We start from the raw sequence: 17848 nt of genomic DNA, 5'->3' as shown, positions 1-17848 counted from the left end.
CAAGAATAGTGCAGCCTCAGAAAGCAAACCAAAGGTAAATATGAGAATGTGCTCAGTAGGAACCCAGAGGGAGGCCCTTGGAGGAGGGGCAGATAACAATTTATAAAGCTTTGGAGAGACTAGTATCAGCCTCTCCAGTGTTTGACTTCAAGGTGTCAGAATAGCTTTTATAGGTCAGTAGGGTTGTTCTAGTGATTATCCAAAGTTCTCTCCGATCCAGTGGGGAAGGCCCCAGTTTTACAGCATTACCTGCCCAGGCAGGAGGCAGGGTGTTAGAACTGTGAGTAGACAGCCCCTCCTCCCTGAAAGCAGCAGGCAGCAAAATAGGTCCGGAAATTCCTGAGCTTTGGAAAGCCAGCACTAATGCAATTACCTGAAATAAAAGAAGAGGTCAGATAATAAGGGGCAAAGGTTTTTCCTTTTAAAGTAAAGAGCCAGGTAAACAAAACCAGCTGCCCCTGGAGCCAACAAGCTCTCCTCATTAAATGTTTTAAGAGGCTAATGGGCATAAGTGGCTAATTGGAGTACAACCCTGAAGACTAAATCTGGGGGCCTAGAGAAGGGGGAAGGGGACTCGAGGTTAAGCAAAGAAGAAAGGAGATGAGACCTGCTCCTGGCAGAGGGTCCCTATCTGGCCAGAATGGAATGGAAATAAAAGTAAGATGATTTCATCTGGAGTCTCTAATATTTGTTTGGATCTCTGTGATACCGACTTCTTGAGAATCTCAGCTGGGACAATTTTATGTTTATATGCTAGTGGAATAGGATCTGGAGTAAGTTTTTAAAATAACTAATTATGGGAAATTTTATGTATATTTACTATGGAAAGTCTGAAAGGGCACAAGTCAAAATGTTAACAATGAGTTTCTCTAGGTGTTGGACTTACCAGTGATTTTTCATTTTCATATTTTAATTTTATGTGCATTTTCTATTTTGTCTATAATGAGTGCTTGTTTCTTTTATAATAAACAGATAAAGGGCAGACTTTTAAATAAGATGAAAAGCATTAGAATAAAAATAAAATTTAGAACAAAAGAGAGCAAGAGAGTTGGTGAATGAATTGGTAAGTAGTTCCATTTACTTTGTATACTCTGTCATCTTTGCTACCTTCCCAGGTGTGTGCTTGGCATGAGCTGCCGATCTGGAGGCCAGCAGAGGAAGGAATGATGGTTGCTGGTACTGAGCCAGACAGGCTATTTGTCCACACACAATGGTTTCAAGCCCATTGTGTTTGTAGTAATAGTTCACATAAAGGGTATTTCTGCACAGCCTCTCCTCGCTTCAGCTTTTAGTTGAATAGCTCAGCCATTTGTGGTGTGATCCTAAGAGATGCTGAGATTTCAAGAGAGTTTAGAGGAGGACTATGAGTTATCTAAAATTATCAATCTAAGCATTTCTAGAAACAACCATTCTGCCAGGTTTATGTGGAAGATGCCAAAGCACATCTTACTGGCAAATTCCCTTCCTCTCTCTTTCCCTGCCTTTCCTCTCTGATTTCGTTTGGTCCTCTGGTGCCTTTGTAGCCATTACTAAGCTAGTTAACTCTTGAGAAGAAACCTTGGCAGCTCAGAATCATCTTTACTCTCCCACTGAGGAAGACAGAGGAAAGCGCAGAGTTGCCCCCCATCACTGGACAGTCAGTTGGAATCCAGTCCCACTTCCACTTACCCAGTCTTGGTTAGAAATCACCATCTTTTCCATTTTTAACAATTTATTCTTTCCAAGTGGTTATCATAGGCTCTTATGTCCAAATCTAACTGATATATTGAGCCCTTTACTATAGGCAGCCACTATCAGAGAGCCAAATATCTGTAATAGGCAAGAGTTTTTCAAATAACTACAAACTGCTGACACTGAGTGTTTTCTAAGAAGCTTCACGTATATGAAGTGCAGCAAGCTAATTGTCCCAGGGTACCCAAGAAAAAGGCTCAGGTATTTATCAACTCATACCTATGGTTCATTTGTCTCCTCTCTTAAAAAGGAATACTAAATTCTGCAGGACCAGAGTTCTTATTGGCAAATAGATGGGGAAACGGTGGCTGACTTTATTTTTGGGGGCTCCAAAATCATTGCAGATGGTGATTGCAGCCATGAAATTAAAAGACACTTACTCCTTGGAAGGAAAGTTATGACCAACCTAGACAGCATATTAAAAAGCAGAGATGTTGCTTTGTCAACAAAGGTACGTCTAGCCAAGGCTATGGTTTTTCCAGTAGTCATGTATGGATGTGAGAGTTGGACTATAAAGAAAGCTGAGTGCCAGGGAATTGATGCTTTTGAACTGTGGTGTTGGAGAAGACTCTTGAGAGTCCCTTGGACTGCAAGGAGATCTAACCAGTCCATCCTAAAGGAGATCAGTCCTGGGTGTTCATTGGACGGACTGATGTTGAAGCTGAAACTCCAATTCTTTGACCACCTGATGCGAAGAGCTGACTCACTTGAAAAGACCCTGATGCTGGGAAAGATTGAGGGCAGGAGGAGAAGGGGATGACAGAGGATGAGATGGTTGGATGGCATCACCGACTCAATGGGTGCGAGTCTGAGTAAACTCTGTGATAGATAGGGAGGCCTGGCGTGCTGCAGTTCTTGGGGTCGCAAAGAGTTGCGCACAACTGAGCGACTGAGTTGAACTGAAAGTTCTTATTTCCATAGTACAATATAAATGTGGATTTATGTTTGCAAATGAAAGTTGGTGAAACTTCACGGTAATATGGGATTCCTTGGCATCCAGATGTGAATCTGACTCAGACTGCAATTATTAAAAAGACACTGTGATGGTCAGGCTGGGGAAGGGAGTCTTATTCAGGCAAAAGATAGAGGCAATGTTCAGGGCCACAACTGAGAAGCTTTTAGAGGATCTCCCATCTCTGTTAACTTCTCTGATTCCCTGAGAGAGCTCATCTATGGCCATGACTTCATTCATTATTTACAAACTGAAGAAAAGAAAACAGCGAGGTCAACATTTTCTATCTCAACTTTTCTCTATGCTGACTTCTCACATCTCCAAGGACCTGTTTTCTCTTTGATATTCTCTGTATCTTTGATATCTAGGCAGAATAATTTCTTTCCTTTGACAAACCTAAAACCTAGTCTGACTAGCCTACATGTCCTTGGCACCAGTGTCCTCTAAGACATTCCCTCTCATAAGCTCATGATCATCACTGACTCCCTTCCCATCTCTCCTACACTCTACAGCTTTATTTTATTAGTTCTTTCTTCACAGGCTCTCACTTTTACTCTTTCTGTGACCTCCCTTACTTAGACCCAGATTCCTTCTTGCCTGCACTGTTGAGATAAGATAACCTTGTCACACTGGTTTCCTGCCTAGAGTTCTCTAGGCTCTTGTCTAATTCATGGACCTCAGGATAGCCTGAGACCAACTGAGAATGATTGAATCCAGCTTGTTAGGTTAAGAGTGGGGCCAAGAATAGGCTCTAAAAAGCTTAAGCTAAAGTTTTTACTGGAATTCCTCCCCCACATGTCACATGAAGGAGGAGCTGGACTATTCCTGGGTCCAAGAAAACAGCTGTTGAGTGAACAATAAGAGGAAGCCAGTTTCAGACCCATGGTAGAAGAACCTTTCCTGGGTTCAAGCTGTGCTACAGTGGATCTGTACTAGTAGAGTATGAGAGTCGATTCCCTGTCCCAGATAATCACTCTCAGGGATGTTGTCACTGGCTTACCTACTTTAGACCACATGACCACTAAGATCTTTTCAGACTCCAAACTTTTGCAGCATAATCACAGTGCTCCCCATTTCATTCTCTCTCTCTCTCTCTCTCTCCCTCTCTCTCTTTCTCTCCCCCTGCCTCCCACCTACTGGAAATCCAGAGTTTGTTTTTGCTCCTCCATAATACCCTCATTCCAGATCCTGCAGTGGATGAACAGTGTCTTTTTCCAGATAGGTGTTTCCCTGCTCATCCCATCCCATGGCTTTTTAGTTTGGGTTGCTACCACCTTGGATATTTAAGTAACCTGGAGGACAGATTTGGTTATTTAGTACCTTTTGTGTGCCATGTTCTGTTCTCAGCATTTCTCCTGATTTTTATTCACAGGGTACAGTAACCCTGTGAAAATATATGTTTGGGTTCCTTTTAAACCAGTTTTAAAGAAGGGGAAGCCTAGTATCATATAGGTAGTATGTGGCAAAGCTGAGCTTGAACCAAGGCTTTCAAACTCCAAGTTTTGTGTACTTGAGAAAAGTGACCAGAGGAAGGAGGGGAAGAGTGAGGCCCCTCAACCCTGGGTCATGGAATCTGTGGGATAGGATGCATGTTCACAGGGAATCCTACATATTGAAAGAGTACATCTGGTACTTTTATCTCAAGGAGCCTTAAAACTATATGTTTTGCCAGCAAAATTTATATTTCTGATGTTTAAAATAGTTACGGGGAGCTAACAAAGAAAAAAGAGGAAACTATAATGTATTTGATCAAAACATAAAAGAACACTAATTACAGTACATTTTTAACATACACATAGTCATTATGTAGTATAATACAAATATTTATGTCCTTCATTATGTGTTATATTAACATTGCACAAATTATTTTTTTATTTGAGCACTGCAGTGTTTTCATATGCCCAGCTTTCAGGTAGTATGCTGTCTAATCACAACCGAAAAACAACTGGAGGTGCTGACAGTGGATTACTAATAGAGGTTGCGAGGTGATGGATATGGACGTTACCAGCTCTGTGTGTTACACATAGTAAATGTTTATTGGATCTGAGTCTAGCATCTAGTACCAGGAATGAGGTGAAAGGTCCTGTCATTGGTTTGTTTTATTCCCTAATATCAGTAACCACCCAAATTTTCAAAAGCATGTACCCTTTGGCACAACAATCTCACTTTTAGAATTCTCTACACGTGTAATTTAGTCAATCTCCTATTGTTTGTGACCCCATCTTTGTGAGCTGAAAATTAGAGAAATCAGAAAAGAACTAAAAGTTGTTGAATGCTTACTGTATGCCAGACACTTTAGGTTTATCTGCTTAATCTTCAAACTATCCTGGGAAGCAGATAGGTTACCTCTCTTTTAAGAATAAGAAAACCGAGGCTCATAAAGCCCAGGCATGTTATCCAAGATCATATAGATAGTAAATACCTGATATGGAATTTGAATTCAGATATCTCTGGCTCCAAAACTTGGACTCTTTCCAATATACCAATGATTTAAACATTAGAGTCTGTGGAAATGTGTGACGTGGTGAGGGAGGCCAAGGGGAAGGCTGAATGGGAGGCACTCAGCTACCACCCACACTGCAGCCAGAGCACCTGGTTCAAAGTGTGACTACAAGGAATTTTAACCATTCCACTACATCACGTATTAGAATGGCAATTTAATGTTACAAAGGATTTTCACATGGTTCTAAAACATGTACTGAGAGGTTGGTGAATAACTAAGAATGACATAGTCTATCATTATTCATCAACCAAGGAGACCTAAGTAGATTGGAAAAAGCACACAGGAGTCATAAGTTTTGACTTAAATTGATTTAATTTGGAATTTTGCAAAGACGAGTATTGGGAGGTTTAAGATAAAGAAGGTTACTTAACTCTGGACTTAACTCTGTTACTTGAACTCAAGTCTTCAGAGTAAGAATTCTCAGAGAGTCCACACAAAGCCGGATGGACTTGTTTTGGTTGAATGTTAACAGCATAGTGTCAGCACAACTTGATGTTTCACTTAAGCCATCTAACAGAACCAGGAACACTGCCACACTGAGGAGTGCCAAATGTTGCTATTTTAGGATAGGGCACCTGGACTGTAATCTGTCTTTCTTATTTGTTTATTCATATCCATTCATTTATTGTAGAAGAGGAAGGAGGTTGACTACAAGGTATTTTGCCAGGGAAGTGAACTGGAGGTGAAATTTTTGCGACTCACTCACTGCACCAAATCTGATTTTTTGTGGTTGGTGTTCTCTTATTTAAAGATGTGGAAACCTTTCAAAATGTTTGAGTAGTCTTGCAAACCTCTCACATACCTTTATTATTTTAAAGTTGGAGTAAGGATGGTATGGAAGGGTTGTTAAATTACTTTCCCTATGGGGGCAACAAAGTAAGCTTTTCCCCATTACCCAATTTGTGTTATGGATTCCTATCAGTTCCTATAGAGCAATAAATGCAGTTTCAATGGACAAAGGCTGAAAAAATCACAGTATTAGCCCACAGATGGAGGTAAAAATAAAGAGGATAAGATGTTTATTTTTGTTTGAAAAGTATGTAGGATCAAAACTTTTTAGAATATAAAAGCTCAAGTGAACCTGGGCTGTTGTTTCTCAGGCAACAGAGACCTCTGGCTAGAGAAATATATTTGTAATCTCCTGCTTGAGATTTTACCTGATTCTTATTTTATTTTTATTCCAGTTGCTACATTGATGGCCGGGTGGTCAAGGTGATGGACTTCCTGAAAACTCGCCTGTTAGACACACTCTCTGACCAGATTAGGAAAATTCAGAAAGTGAGTAAAAATCTCTGGGGAAGAAGAGGAGAGAGTTTGGGAGTAAGGCAAGGGAAGGTCACAGGGTTCCAGCTGGATGGTAGCACTGTGGATAGCACAGTCTAGACTTGCATGGCCACGAGCTACCTCTCACAGTTGATGATTATTATTTATTGTTTTTAGATTGAGAAGGGTTTGAATGTGCCATATCCAGGTTTAAAAGCTCCTATATTTAATGACAAATACTTTGTAATAGTTTGCTTCTAAATTGTGAGTTACTTAAGGGAAGGATAGGTTTTACTTTCTTTTTGCAAGAGTTTATTTTGGATTAGTTTAAGGAGAGGATGATTACATTCATTTAGTGGAATTGTGGTCTAGGGTATTGGCAATTTTGAGCCACATGTACAGTACTCCTAGACATCTTAGAATCAGCCAAGTAACATCTTACTTTTGTAGACATAGATTAAATTAAGCAAGCACATGTAGGTCATATATTAGCAAGAAACCTATGGTCAGTAGTTCTCAAACTTGAGTAAAATGAAAATCACTAGAGGCTGTTTGTGAAATTTCCACTCTCACTTCTGATGTTTTGACTTAGTGTGTCTGGAATGGATCCCAGACATCTCTGCCTTTTAATAGTCATCTATCAAGTGATTCTACCCAATGCTGATCACATTTTGCAATACACTAGATTAGTTAAGTCTGAATTATGAGGGTCTTATGTCTACAATTTCCATCTGCCTCTACAAAATAGTATCTCATCTTTCTTTGGTTTCCTAGTCAGGTACTTTTCCAGGGAAAAGTGAAGGTGAAAGTCACTCAGTCATGTCTGACTCTTTGCAACCTCAAGAACTATACAGTCCATGGAATTCTCCAGGCGAAAATACTGGAGTGGGTAGCCTTTCCCTTCTCTAGGGGATCTTCCCAACCCAGAGATCGAAACCAGGTCTCCCGCATTGCAGGCAGATTCTTTACCAGCTGAGCCACAGGGAAGCCCTTTCCAGGGAATGAAGACCTTTTAAACATTCAACTTCCTCTTGGGCAGATTAAATACATCTTTGCCAAAAAAACAAACATGTAGGCCCCCACTAATATGGAGTGAATGGGGGAAGTTCCCTGGTAGTCCAGTGGTTAGGAATCCATGCTTCCAGCACCAAGGGTTTGGGTTCAATCCCTGGTCCAAGAACTAAGATCCTGCAAGCCATGGCATGGCCAAAATATATGTATATGGGATGAATGAACAAGTGAATGGGTAAATAAACAAATGGCTCATTATAAAATTAGTTGTGTAAGAAAATACTGTTTGGTGCAATCATAGAAAAGCACTTAATGTCATACTCAGATTATAAATAACCCTTTGAGTCTTTAGAAGCTGTGAGGCCTCAGGACTTCTGAATTTCTACATCCCAGTCTGATCCCTCTGGGGATCACCCTTATCTGTCACTGTCTCCTACTAGGCAATGCCTAGGAGAACTAAATTATTTGAAATATCTGTCAGTCTCTGCTTGTTATTCACTTAGTTTTTAATATTTAACTACTATTTACTGAGCTTTTAACAAGTAGCAGGCATAGTGCCAGCTGCTGAGGATACAAAATAGAATGAGACATGGTCTTTGCCCTTGAGGAACGGTACAGTTTCAAGGTTTAATACTTACTTTGAGCAAGCTGAAAAACATATTACCTAACGAAGTAGAATGTCAACCTATTAAACTCTATAGAGTTTTCTAAGCACATTATGCTAATCCAGTATTAGTTATTAGTCTCTAAAAAGAGGGGAGGAAATTTCTTTCACTTATTCACTTGTTCATTCTTTCATTCAATGGATGTTTACTGAGTGTTTACTGTGTTCCAGGTACTAGTCTAAGTTTTTGTATTACAGTAGTGTTCAACATAACAAGTCACTGTATTTTTGGTTTTTCCAGCTTTGAGTCTGGCAACCTGATCAAAGGATTATCACTGGAAGTAAAATGATTCAGTGGTGTCATGGCACTGTGAGCGAAGATTCTAATTGTGTTCATGTAATTCTTTAAGTAGAACTACGTCAAAACCAAGACAAATGAGTTAGGAGTTAGGTTCTCCTCTTTCTCCCCACTACTGATTACTCTCCACCACTGAATATTCCTTCACCATCACAGAATGTTCAGAGACTGAAATTAGAGACTAAACTTGCTTCCTGATTTGTCTAGGCAAGCCTGAAGAAACTTAAGGAAAAGGTCTCAAACTCTGGGCACAATTGAAATTCAGACCTTTAAAAACACGTCGGATGGACACAGAAAAGGAGAGCCAAGTGTGATTGCAGAAAGGAGCAGTGGAGCCTCGAAGAGAAATGGCCTACATATACAGAAGGCACCTGGCAGGAGGTAGATAGAATTAGCAGTAGGGCCTGGAACCACCTTTTGGCTCTGGCAAATACAAAATGCTCAGTGGTCCCCTCAGGCTTATGTTTCTGTTCTGGTTATGTCTTGCTGTGCAATAAATTATCCCAAAACTTAGTGACTTAAAACGATCATTTATTATGACCATGAATTCTATGGGTCAGGAATTCCCATAGGATGGCTTTTCTTTGCTCCATTAGTTTCAGCTGGAAAACATGAAGGCTAGGCTAATTCAAAGGCCAGTGACTGGAATCATCAGAAGACTCATTCACTCTGAACGTTGATGTCAGTTGTCAACTATCACCTTTGTGGGGCTGATAACCAGAATACCTCTCCGTGTAGCCTTGGACTTCCTCTCAAAGTTTTAAAGTCAGATGCCCAAGAGAGCGAGTCAGGTGGAAGCTCTATTAACTTTTCTACCTATCCTCAGAAGTCATAAGGCATTGCTTCAACCATAGTCGATTCATTAAGACTGTCACCAAGACCCTTAGGGATTTAAGAGAAGAGGAAATAAATGCTTCTTGATAAGGGAGTGACGAGGTTCTGGAAGGGCATATAAGACCAGAAACATTTTTTCAGTCACTTTGGGAAAATACTGTCTGCCAAAGTTTCATCCTCCTTGTTTTATTTAGTAGCCCATTCAGTTCTCTCTCTGACTGGTTTTCTTTTTCCAAATCTCTTTTATAAAACTCTTGCCAGAAATTGCCTTAAGTGGGTATCTGCTCGGGTTGTTCTTAGATCACAGATTCATTGAGGTTTGATTCATAGGATAGACCTTCTATTGGCTACAGTAACCTGGACCCAGTTGTTAGGGCCTTGAGAAGGGGAGTCTCTCACCACAGCAGAGGATATACTAGGTACTGGCCTGATTTGGGGAGATGAAGGCTAGGAGACCAGAAAAGAGTCATCAAGATTTATCAGTTGAAAAGTTACTTTGGCTGTCCCTGAAATCCCCTGTGGGTGGAATGGGGAGTTTAGTAAATTTGATACTAGGGTACAGTCTGGGGCAGAGCGATCAAAGTTCTTTCTTGTGAGCCCCCCCAACCAGCTTGGAGATGGTCCAAGTGAACATTTTATTAGGTATATACATGGAACTCTCATCCAAAAGCTAGAAATGGAATCTATGTTTCTTTTTTATTTCAAGAAGTTTGGAGAAATCTTATTGATCTCTCCTTAGGTCCTAGTAGTGGAAAAAGGGTAGATTTCCTACCTGAACAAATTCATGCAAGGTGGTGAGGCTGTTTGAAGAAGAGACAGGAGACAGGATTTGAAGTCTAGTGGCTTGGGTTGTATGACCCTCAGCCATTCGCTTACCCTTTCTGATTTTGTTTCTTCACCTGTAAAATGAGGTTGCTAAGAACACAGTCAACCCTCTCTATCTGTATCTGTGTGTTCTGCATCTGTGGATTCAACCAAACACTGATTGAAAATATTCAAGAAAAAAACATTTTAGAAGGTTACAAAAAGCAAAACTTGAATTTGCCAGGTACTGGCAACTATTTACCTAGCATTTTCATTGTATTAGGTATTATAAGTAATCTAGAGATGATTTAAAGTACAATACATGGAAGAATGTGCATAGGTTATAATACAAACACTATACCATTTTGTATATGGGACTTAAGCAACTGCAGATTTTTATATCCACAACAGTTCCTGGAACTAGTACTTGATAGCAACCATTGTACTATCCTCCTTCCCTCTTAGGGAGATTAGGAAGATCACATGAGACCCTGGTTTGTTCATTGCTAGTGAATAGTAGTTCTTATTGTCATAATTATTGTTGTTTCAGTTATTATGGTTGTTTTTTAATAACAATTCATTTTACCGGAGAAGCTTCATGTTACCTTTATTCTCAACTTGTTCTTTGCTTTCTTCCTCTTTCCTCTTTCTTTGAACCCTGGAGAATATGATAGGTGATATTTTTGGCACCTGAAAGACAGTGACTCAATTGCTAAAAACAGCTGTGGTTTCCAAATTTGGACTGCCACATAAGAATGTTTAGTTTTCTGAGCAGTGGGTAAATTCTGGTTATATGAAAATCTACATGATGCATTTGAAAACCAGTGTTTGGACAACCCACTCGTTTGGGTGATTCACACACTCGCTCTTTTCCATTAGAATGAAAATAATTGTCTGTACTTTGAGAGATGAGTCAAGGGAAAGAGTTGAGAATCTCACAATGCAGCCAATAGTCCGATGGGAAAGTGAGAGATGTTTAGGATACAGTGCAGATGGTATAGTGCGGATAGCTGGGCAGACTCCAAAACAATAACATAAGAACCAAGATGAACCATTTTGGCTCAAGTCACTTGGACTCTATGATTTGTGTCTTCATTTCCTAGAGGAATCAGAGGAGGAAATAACACTTTTTGATATTATTTTCAGCAATTCAATAAGCACAGGAAGGAGTTGGTGAAATCCCAGTCATAAGGGAAGTATTTTCAAAAATACTGTCCTTATGATTGCATTTTGTATACTAAATAAACTGAACAATTGGCTTCCCTAATATTTGAAAATTTTCTTCCCTTCTCCCTTCCTTCTTTCTTCCCTTCCTTCATTTATAAACTATTTATAACATTCTTGTGTATTCCAAACTCCTGAGGATAAAACAATGAGCAAGAAGGATATGGTGGTCATACTCACAGACTTTATGGTCTAGTGGGAAAATAATTAATGAAACAATGATAGTAAGATGCAATAACTCATATAACAGTGGAATTTAGGGTGCTACAGGAGCCCATGGTGGGTATATCTACTGTAGTTTGTAAAGGAAGGGAATTTTCAAGTATTAGGGAAGCCAATATTTTTTGTTAATATCATCATTATTTATGATTGTTTATATTAATAAAGAGTAATTCTTTTGAAATCTCAATAGATGCTGTAACATTATAGCACTTTTACCAATATATTTTAGTGGCAGGATCATAGAAGTAGGTAAGGCAGACAAGCATTTAATCCTTTGGAAGTAATGAACAGATTAAAAAAGGAAACTTTTTTCTCAATCAGTCTCTGGTTTACCTACTAGTTATATCAAAGTATATCAAAGGGGAAGAGAGTAGAAGAATAACAGTTAGTCTTAAAGGTCATAGAATAACTGGATGCACAATTAAAGGAAAATGAGGACAATGACAATGTTAACCTTCTCTAATGAAGAAAACCAAAAATGAAAACACACTAGTAGGTTAAGAACAGTAGTATTACCACTGGAAAAAATTAGTGTTTGATTGATTGATATATTGATTGATTCATTCAATAATCTATCTATATTTGCTCAGTTCAGTTCAGTTGTTCAGTCGTGTCCAACTCTTTGCGACCCCCATGGACCACAGCATGCCAGGCTTCCCTGTCCATCACTAACTCCTGGAGTTTACTCAAACTCGTGCCCATTGAGTTGGTGATGCCATCCAACCATCTCATCCTCTGTCATCCCCTTCTCCTCCCGCCTTCAATCTTTCCCAGCATCAGTGTGTTTTCAAATGAGTCAGTTCTTCACATCAGGTAGCCAAAGGACTGGAGTTTCAGCTTCAACATCAGTCCCTCCAATGAATATTCAGGACTGATTTCCTTTAGGATGGACTGGTTGGATCTCCTTGCAGTCCAAGGGACTCTCAAGAGTCTTCTCCAACACCACAGTTCAAAAGCATCAATTCCCTGGCACTCAGCTTTCTTTATAGTCCAACTCTCACATCCATACATGACTACTGGAAAAACCATAGCCTTGACTAGACGGACTTTTGCTGGCAAAGTAATGTCTCTGCTTTTTAATATACTGTCTCGGTTGGTCATAACTTTTCTTCCAAGGAGTAAGCATCTTTTAATTTGCTCAGTATGACCATTTCCATCTCCAGGGCATCTTCTCGACTCAGGGATCCAACCTGAGTCTCCTGCATTGCAAGCAGATTCTTTACTGTCTGAGCCACCAGGAAAGCCCATGTTGAATGCTTGTTTCAATGTGCCAGTGCCTATCGCTTAGCAGGCGCTCAGTCAATATTACAGAGAGACAGTTAGGGAGGGGAAGGTGAATGAACAGAGTGAAATAGTGGTAGAAGTGTGAAAGAAGCGAAGCAAACCTTTGTCTCATCACATTCGGATGTGCTATCTCTGCCGTTCAAATCCAAAAGAATCTAATTCACTACTAATTTTGTAGCACCATGTTGAATAGATAGAAACTGATTTAGGCAACCATAAGTGGACTATGAGGCTTCCCAGGTGGTGCCAGTGGTAAAGAACCTACCTGCCAACGCAGGAAATGCCAGAGACATGGATTCAATCCCTGGATCAGGAAGATTCCCTGGAGGAGGGCATGGCAACCCACTCCAGTATTCTTGCTCAGAGAATCCCACGGACAGAGGAGCCTGGCGGGCTACAGTCTATAGGGTCACAAAGAGTTGGATATGACTGAAGTGACAACACACACAGCACACAAATGGGCTATGCCTATATGTAGGCATAGTGGGAGAGTTTCCTCTGGGTATGTGTTTAAGGGTGAAAGAAAGGTCTCTTTGTGGCTCTGAGTAATATTTTAGTCAGTTTGTTAATGCCAGATACTTCACTTTAGAAAAATAATTTTTGACTCTACTTTAGCGGGAGAATGCAGAATGTAAATAACCCAAGGAGAGGTAAACTACACTGATTTAAAGTCACACTAAGGCCTTAATATAAAATAGATGATCCTTTTCCAAAAGCAAGGTTATTTCCTCTGTAATAATTTTATTTTACTAAAATATTTTATTGAAATATAGTTGAATTGCCATGTTGTGTTAATTACTGTTGTATAGCAAAGTGATTCAGTTATACATATATACATTCTTTTTCATATTCTTTTCCATTATGGTTTATCACAGGATATTGAATAGTTCCTTGTGCTATACAGTAGGACCTTGTTGTTTATCCATTCTGTATATACCAGTGTGCATCTGCTAATCCCAAACTCCCAATGAATCCCTCTCCCAGCCTCCGCCCCTTGGCAGCCACCAGTCTATTCTCTTTGTCTATGTTTTTGCTTCTGGTTTACAGGTAGGTTCATCTGTGTCATATTTTAGATTCCACTTACAAGTGATATCACATGGTATTTGTCCTTCCCAGGAGCAGGTTTGGATAGAGGGGAAGAGAAACACAGGCCAAGGGAGAACTCAAGAGACAGATAACCCTAAACACAAACTGTGCCACACTGATACCTTAGGTGACATCCAGGTGTGATTCTAAGTTTAATGGGGCTGGCAACTTATACAATGGGAACCACTTTAAGAAAAAGAAAACAAAACAAATTTGCATGTTTTAGAAATATATCTGACCATATGAACAAATTACTAGGGCCCTTCCCAGGACATTAACAGAGGCCCCGGGGAAATGGGGAGCTGAAGTTGATGAGCTTCCCAGTAAATTGGTGTCTGTGACTCCACGTGACTATGCATCTGAAAATGGGAGAATATGACCCAATGGAACTTTTGGCTCTTCTCTTTCAGATATAAGACACTGATGATAAATAACGGAATCTAGCTGGAAAGATATGTTTACCACAAAAAGCTCCAAAGTTTTGGTCAGTGTCATTCTATGAACTATATTTCCTTGATTCTTAAACACAAACAGTGATAGAATCCCAGCTAAGCTATTTAAAATCCTAAAACATGATGCTGTTAAAGTGCTATACTCAATATGCCAGCAAATTTGGAAAACTCAGCAGTGGCCATAGGACTGAAAAAGGTCAGTTTTCATTTCAATCCCAAAGAAAGGCAGTGCCAAAGAATGTTCAAACTGCTGTACAATAGCATTTATTTCACATGCTAGCAAAGTAATGCTCAAAATCCTTCAAGCTACACTTCAACAGTATCTGAACCAAGAACTGCCAGTTGTAAAACCTGGGTTTAGAAAAGGCAGAGGAACAAGAGAACAAATTGCCAACATCCATGGGCTTTCCTGGTGGCTCAGATGGTAAAGAATCTACCTGCATGCAAGAGACCCAGGTTCAATCTCTGGGTTGGGAAGATCCCCTGGAGAAAGGAATGACAACCCACTCCAGTATTCTTGTCTGGAGAATTCCATAGACAGAGGAGCCTGTCAGGCTACAGTCCATGGGGTTACAAAGAGTTGGACATGACTGAACAACTAACGCTGGATCATAGAAAAAGCAAGAGAATTAAAAAAAAAAAAATCTGCTTCATTGATTACATGAAAGTCTTTGCCTGTGTGGAACACAACAAACTGTAGAAAATTCTTAAAGAGATGGGACTGCCAGACCACCTTACCTACCTCCTGAGAAACCTGTGTGCAGGTCAAGAAGCAACAGTTAGAACCAGACATAGAACAACAGACTGATTCAAAATTGGGAAAGAAGTATGACAAGGCTGTATATGTCACCCTGCTTATTTGGCTTCTATGCACAGTACATCATGTGAAATAGTGGGCTGGATGAGTCACAAGCTGGAATCAAGATTTCTGGGAGAAATATCAACAACCTCAGATATGCAGATGGTACCATTCTAATGGCAGAAAGCAAAGAGGAACTGAAGACCCTCTTAATGAGGGTGGAAAAGAAGAGTGAAAAAGCTGGTTTAAAACTCAACATTCAAAAAACTAACATCATGGCAACCAGTACCATCACTTCATTGCAAATAGATGGAGAAAAGTGGAAACAGTGACAGACTTTATTTTCTTGGGTTCCAGATTCAGGTTTGTTCAGTCGTAACTGCAGCCATGAAATTAAAAGGCACTTGCTCCTTGGAAGAAAAGCTATGACAAACCTAGACAGCATATTAAAAGACAGAGACATCAGTTTGCCAACAAAGGTCCCTGTAGTCAAAGCTGTGGTTTTTCCAGTGGACATGTATGGATGTGAGAGTTGTACCATAAAGAAGGCTGAGTGCCAAAGAAATGATGCTTTCAAATTGTGATGCTGGAGGAGACTCTGGAGAGTCCCTTAGACTGCAAGGAGATCAAACCAGTCAATCTGAAAGGAAATCAACCCTCAGTATTCATTGGAAGGACTGATGCTGAAGTTGAAGCTTCAATACTTTGGCCACCATAAGGTGGCCAGATCCAACTCATTGGAAAAAACCCTGGTGCTGGGAAGGACTGAGGACAAGAGGAGAAGGGGACGACAGAGGATGAGATGGTTGGATGGCATCACTGATTCAGTGACATGAATTTAAGCAAACTCCTGAAGGTAGTGAAGGACGGGGAAGCCTGGCGTGCTGCCATCCATGGGATTGCAAAGAGTTGGACATGACTTAGTGACTGAACAATAACAGCAACCTTAAATTTAATAATAGCTGGAGGGAGAGTAAACAGCTGGCTAGTTCCTTTTGATGGAAGACATTCTTATTTCAAAACCATTAAAATGCATCAACAACTTACAGAACTATAGTAATTGTATTACCTTTTAGCTTACAAATGCCATCCACTGAGTGCATCAAATATTACCAATGCATTGAAGAAACGAGTAAATTTTTTGAAGGCCATACTTGCTAAGTAGAAAAACTAGAACTCCTAATTCCAAGGCCCACACTGTATCCAATACACCATTCTGAATCTCCCATGCATGTTGATCATTAATTTTGTAACCCATGTAATATTTATATTCCTGACCACTCAGGATTAGGAAACCTTTTTAAAAAGAATACTGAATGTTCTTGGTGAGAGAATATAAAATTGACCTCAGTCAGTTGATAAAATCTGAGATGGGTGTTCTAGACATGAGGGCTGAATGAAAGTTGGGTGCTACAATACTAGGTAATATATATTATCACAATATTAGAGAGTGGAAGAAGACAAGGATTTTCAGGGAGTGATTTGCATTCATTCACTGGATTCCATTCATATGTTTCATGTACACAGTATTTGGCCAGCGTATAGTGAGGTCCTGTTGTTGTGGAAGGCAATGAGTATATTAAGGACATATTGGGGGACTAGCCCTCAGAACAAATTGCTCCTTGAAGCAAAAATCTTCTTCATGAGGAAAAGGCAGTTTGGGGTGACTGTCTAACATTTCCACATGGAAGTGGGGAGATTACAGGGTTTGTCCTGAGCAAGAGGAAATTACCTCTGAGGCTGGTGAAACTTATGACTTTTCAGTAGGTAGACAGTCCAGTAGGCCTGAGGGGTTGGTTAGTCATAGAAAAGGACTGGAGATGGGAAGAAGAGTAATTTATGTGCAGGTAGCTGCTGTCCAGTCTTTCCCTCCACCAAGTGCTTATTCTTGAACACAGTCATTGCTTTGGGACTGTGAAGCTTTCTTCCTCATTTTCTTGCATATGCTCATAATTTCCTTGTCTCCTCTGTGACTTTCCTTTTTGTGTATTTTCTTATTTTAATTTTATGTTTAGTTGCAATTACACTCAATTGCTTTTCTGTGGTTTGAGATAACAAGAGCAGAGAATGCAATTTGAAATCCTAAAAATGACATACAGAAACAGAAACCACAAATTAAAAATTGATCTGATACCAAAAGAAAATGGGCAAATACGGCACTCCGGAACAGGGAAATGATAAAAAGAATTATACAGAAAAAAATTAATGAAACTGACAGGAAGTACATTAGACAGAAGAAATAAATCAGAAAGAATGTGATGAGATATTGGAGTCACTGAGCTCAGAATAGCTCAGCTTGTCTTACCTGAGAAGAACATATTAAATATGGAGGCAGTTTAGTGAACCAGAAGCTTCTAGGTCTCCTCAAACAACAAAATTCAATTAGAAAGTGAACAGAGTTCTGAGGTGAAACTGTGAAAATTTAATGTTTGTTCTTATGGTTCTGAAATTATTAGCTATATTCTCTGATACTCAGCCTTTCTATTGGTAAAATATTACCTCTCTTACTTATTAACAAGTAAATTACTTCATTGTCTTATTATTTAACAAGTATTTAATAAGCAAAGTGACTGACAAACATTCTATGAGGCATGCAAAATGGGAAAAAATATGGCTTTCTCAAGCTGCTTATGGTGTAGGATGGCTAGGCAAACAGAAAATTACAACTCAGTATAATAAGGTCAAGGATAGAGATAGATTCAAAGAACTTTGGAGGCCAGA

General features: G+C 39.7%; 1 protein-coding gene across 3 annotated transcripts in view; it reads left to right on the top strand.

Annotated features, from left to right (window-relative positions):
• HPSE2 (heparanase 2 (inactive)) overlaps nt 1-17848 on the top strand; it is a 659857-nt gene that overhangs the window by 499539 nt on the left and 142470 nt on the right. For all 3 annotated transcript variants that reach the window (XM_043926546.1, XM_043926545.1, XM_043926548.1), the window contains exon 7: nt 6371-6464. In XM_043926546.1, coding sequence (XP_043782481.1) covers nt 6371-6464 — 94 coding nt within the window. The remainder of the gene's footprint in view (nt 1-6370; nt 6465-17848) is intronic.

Source organism: Cervus elaphus, chromosome 15 (assembly GCF_910594005.1).
Source record: "Cervus elaphus chromosome 15, mCerEla1.1, whole genome shotgun sequence".
NCBI lineage: Eukaryota > Metazoa > Chordata > Mammalia > Artiodactyla > Cervidae > Cervus > Cervus elaphus.
Note: the sequence above shows the minus strand (reverse complement) of the source record. Positions and strands in the feature narration are given on the sequence as shown.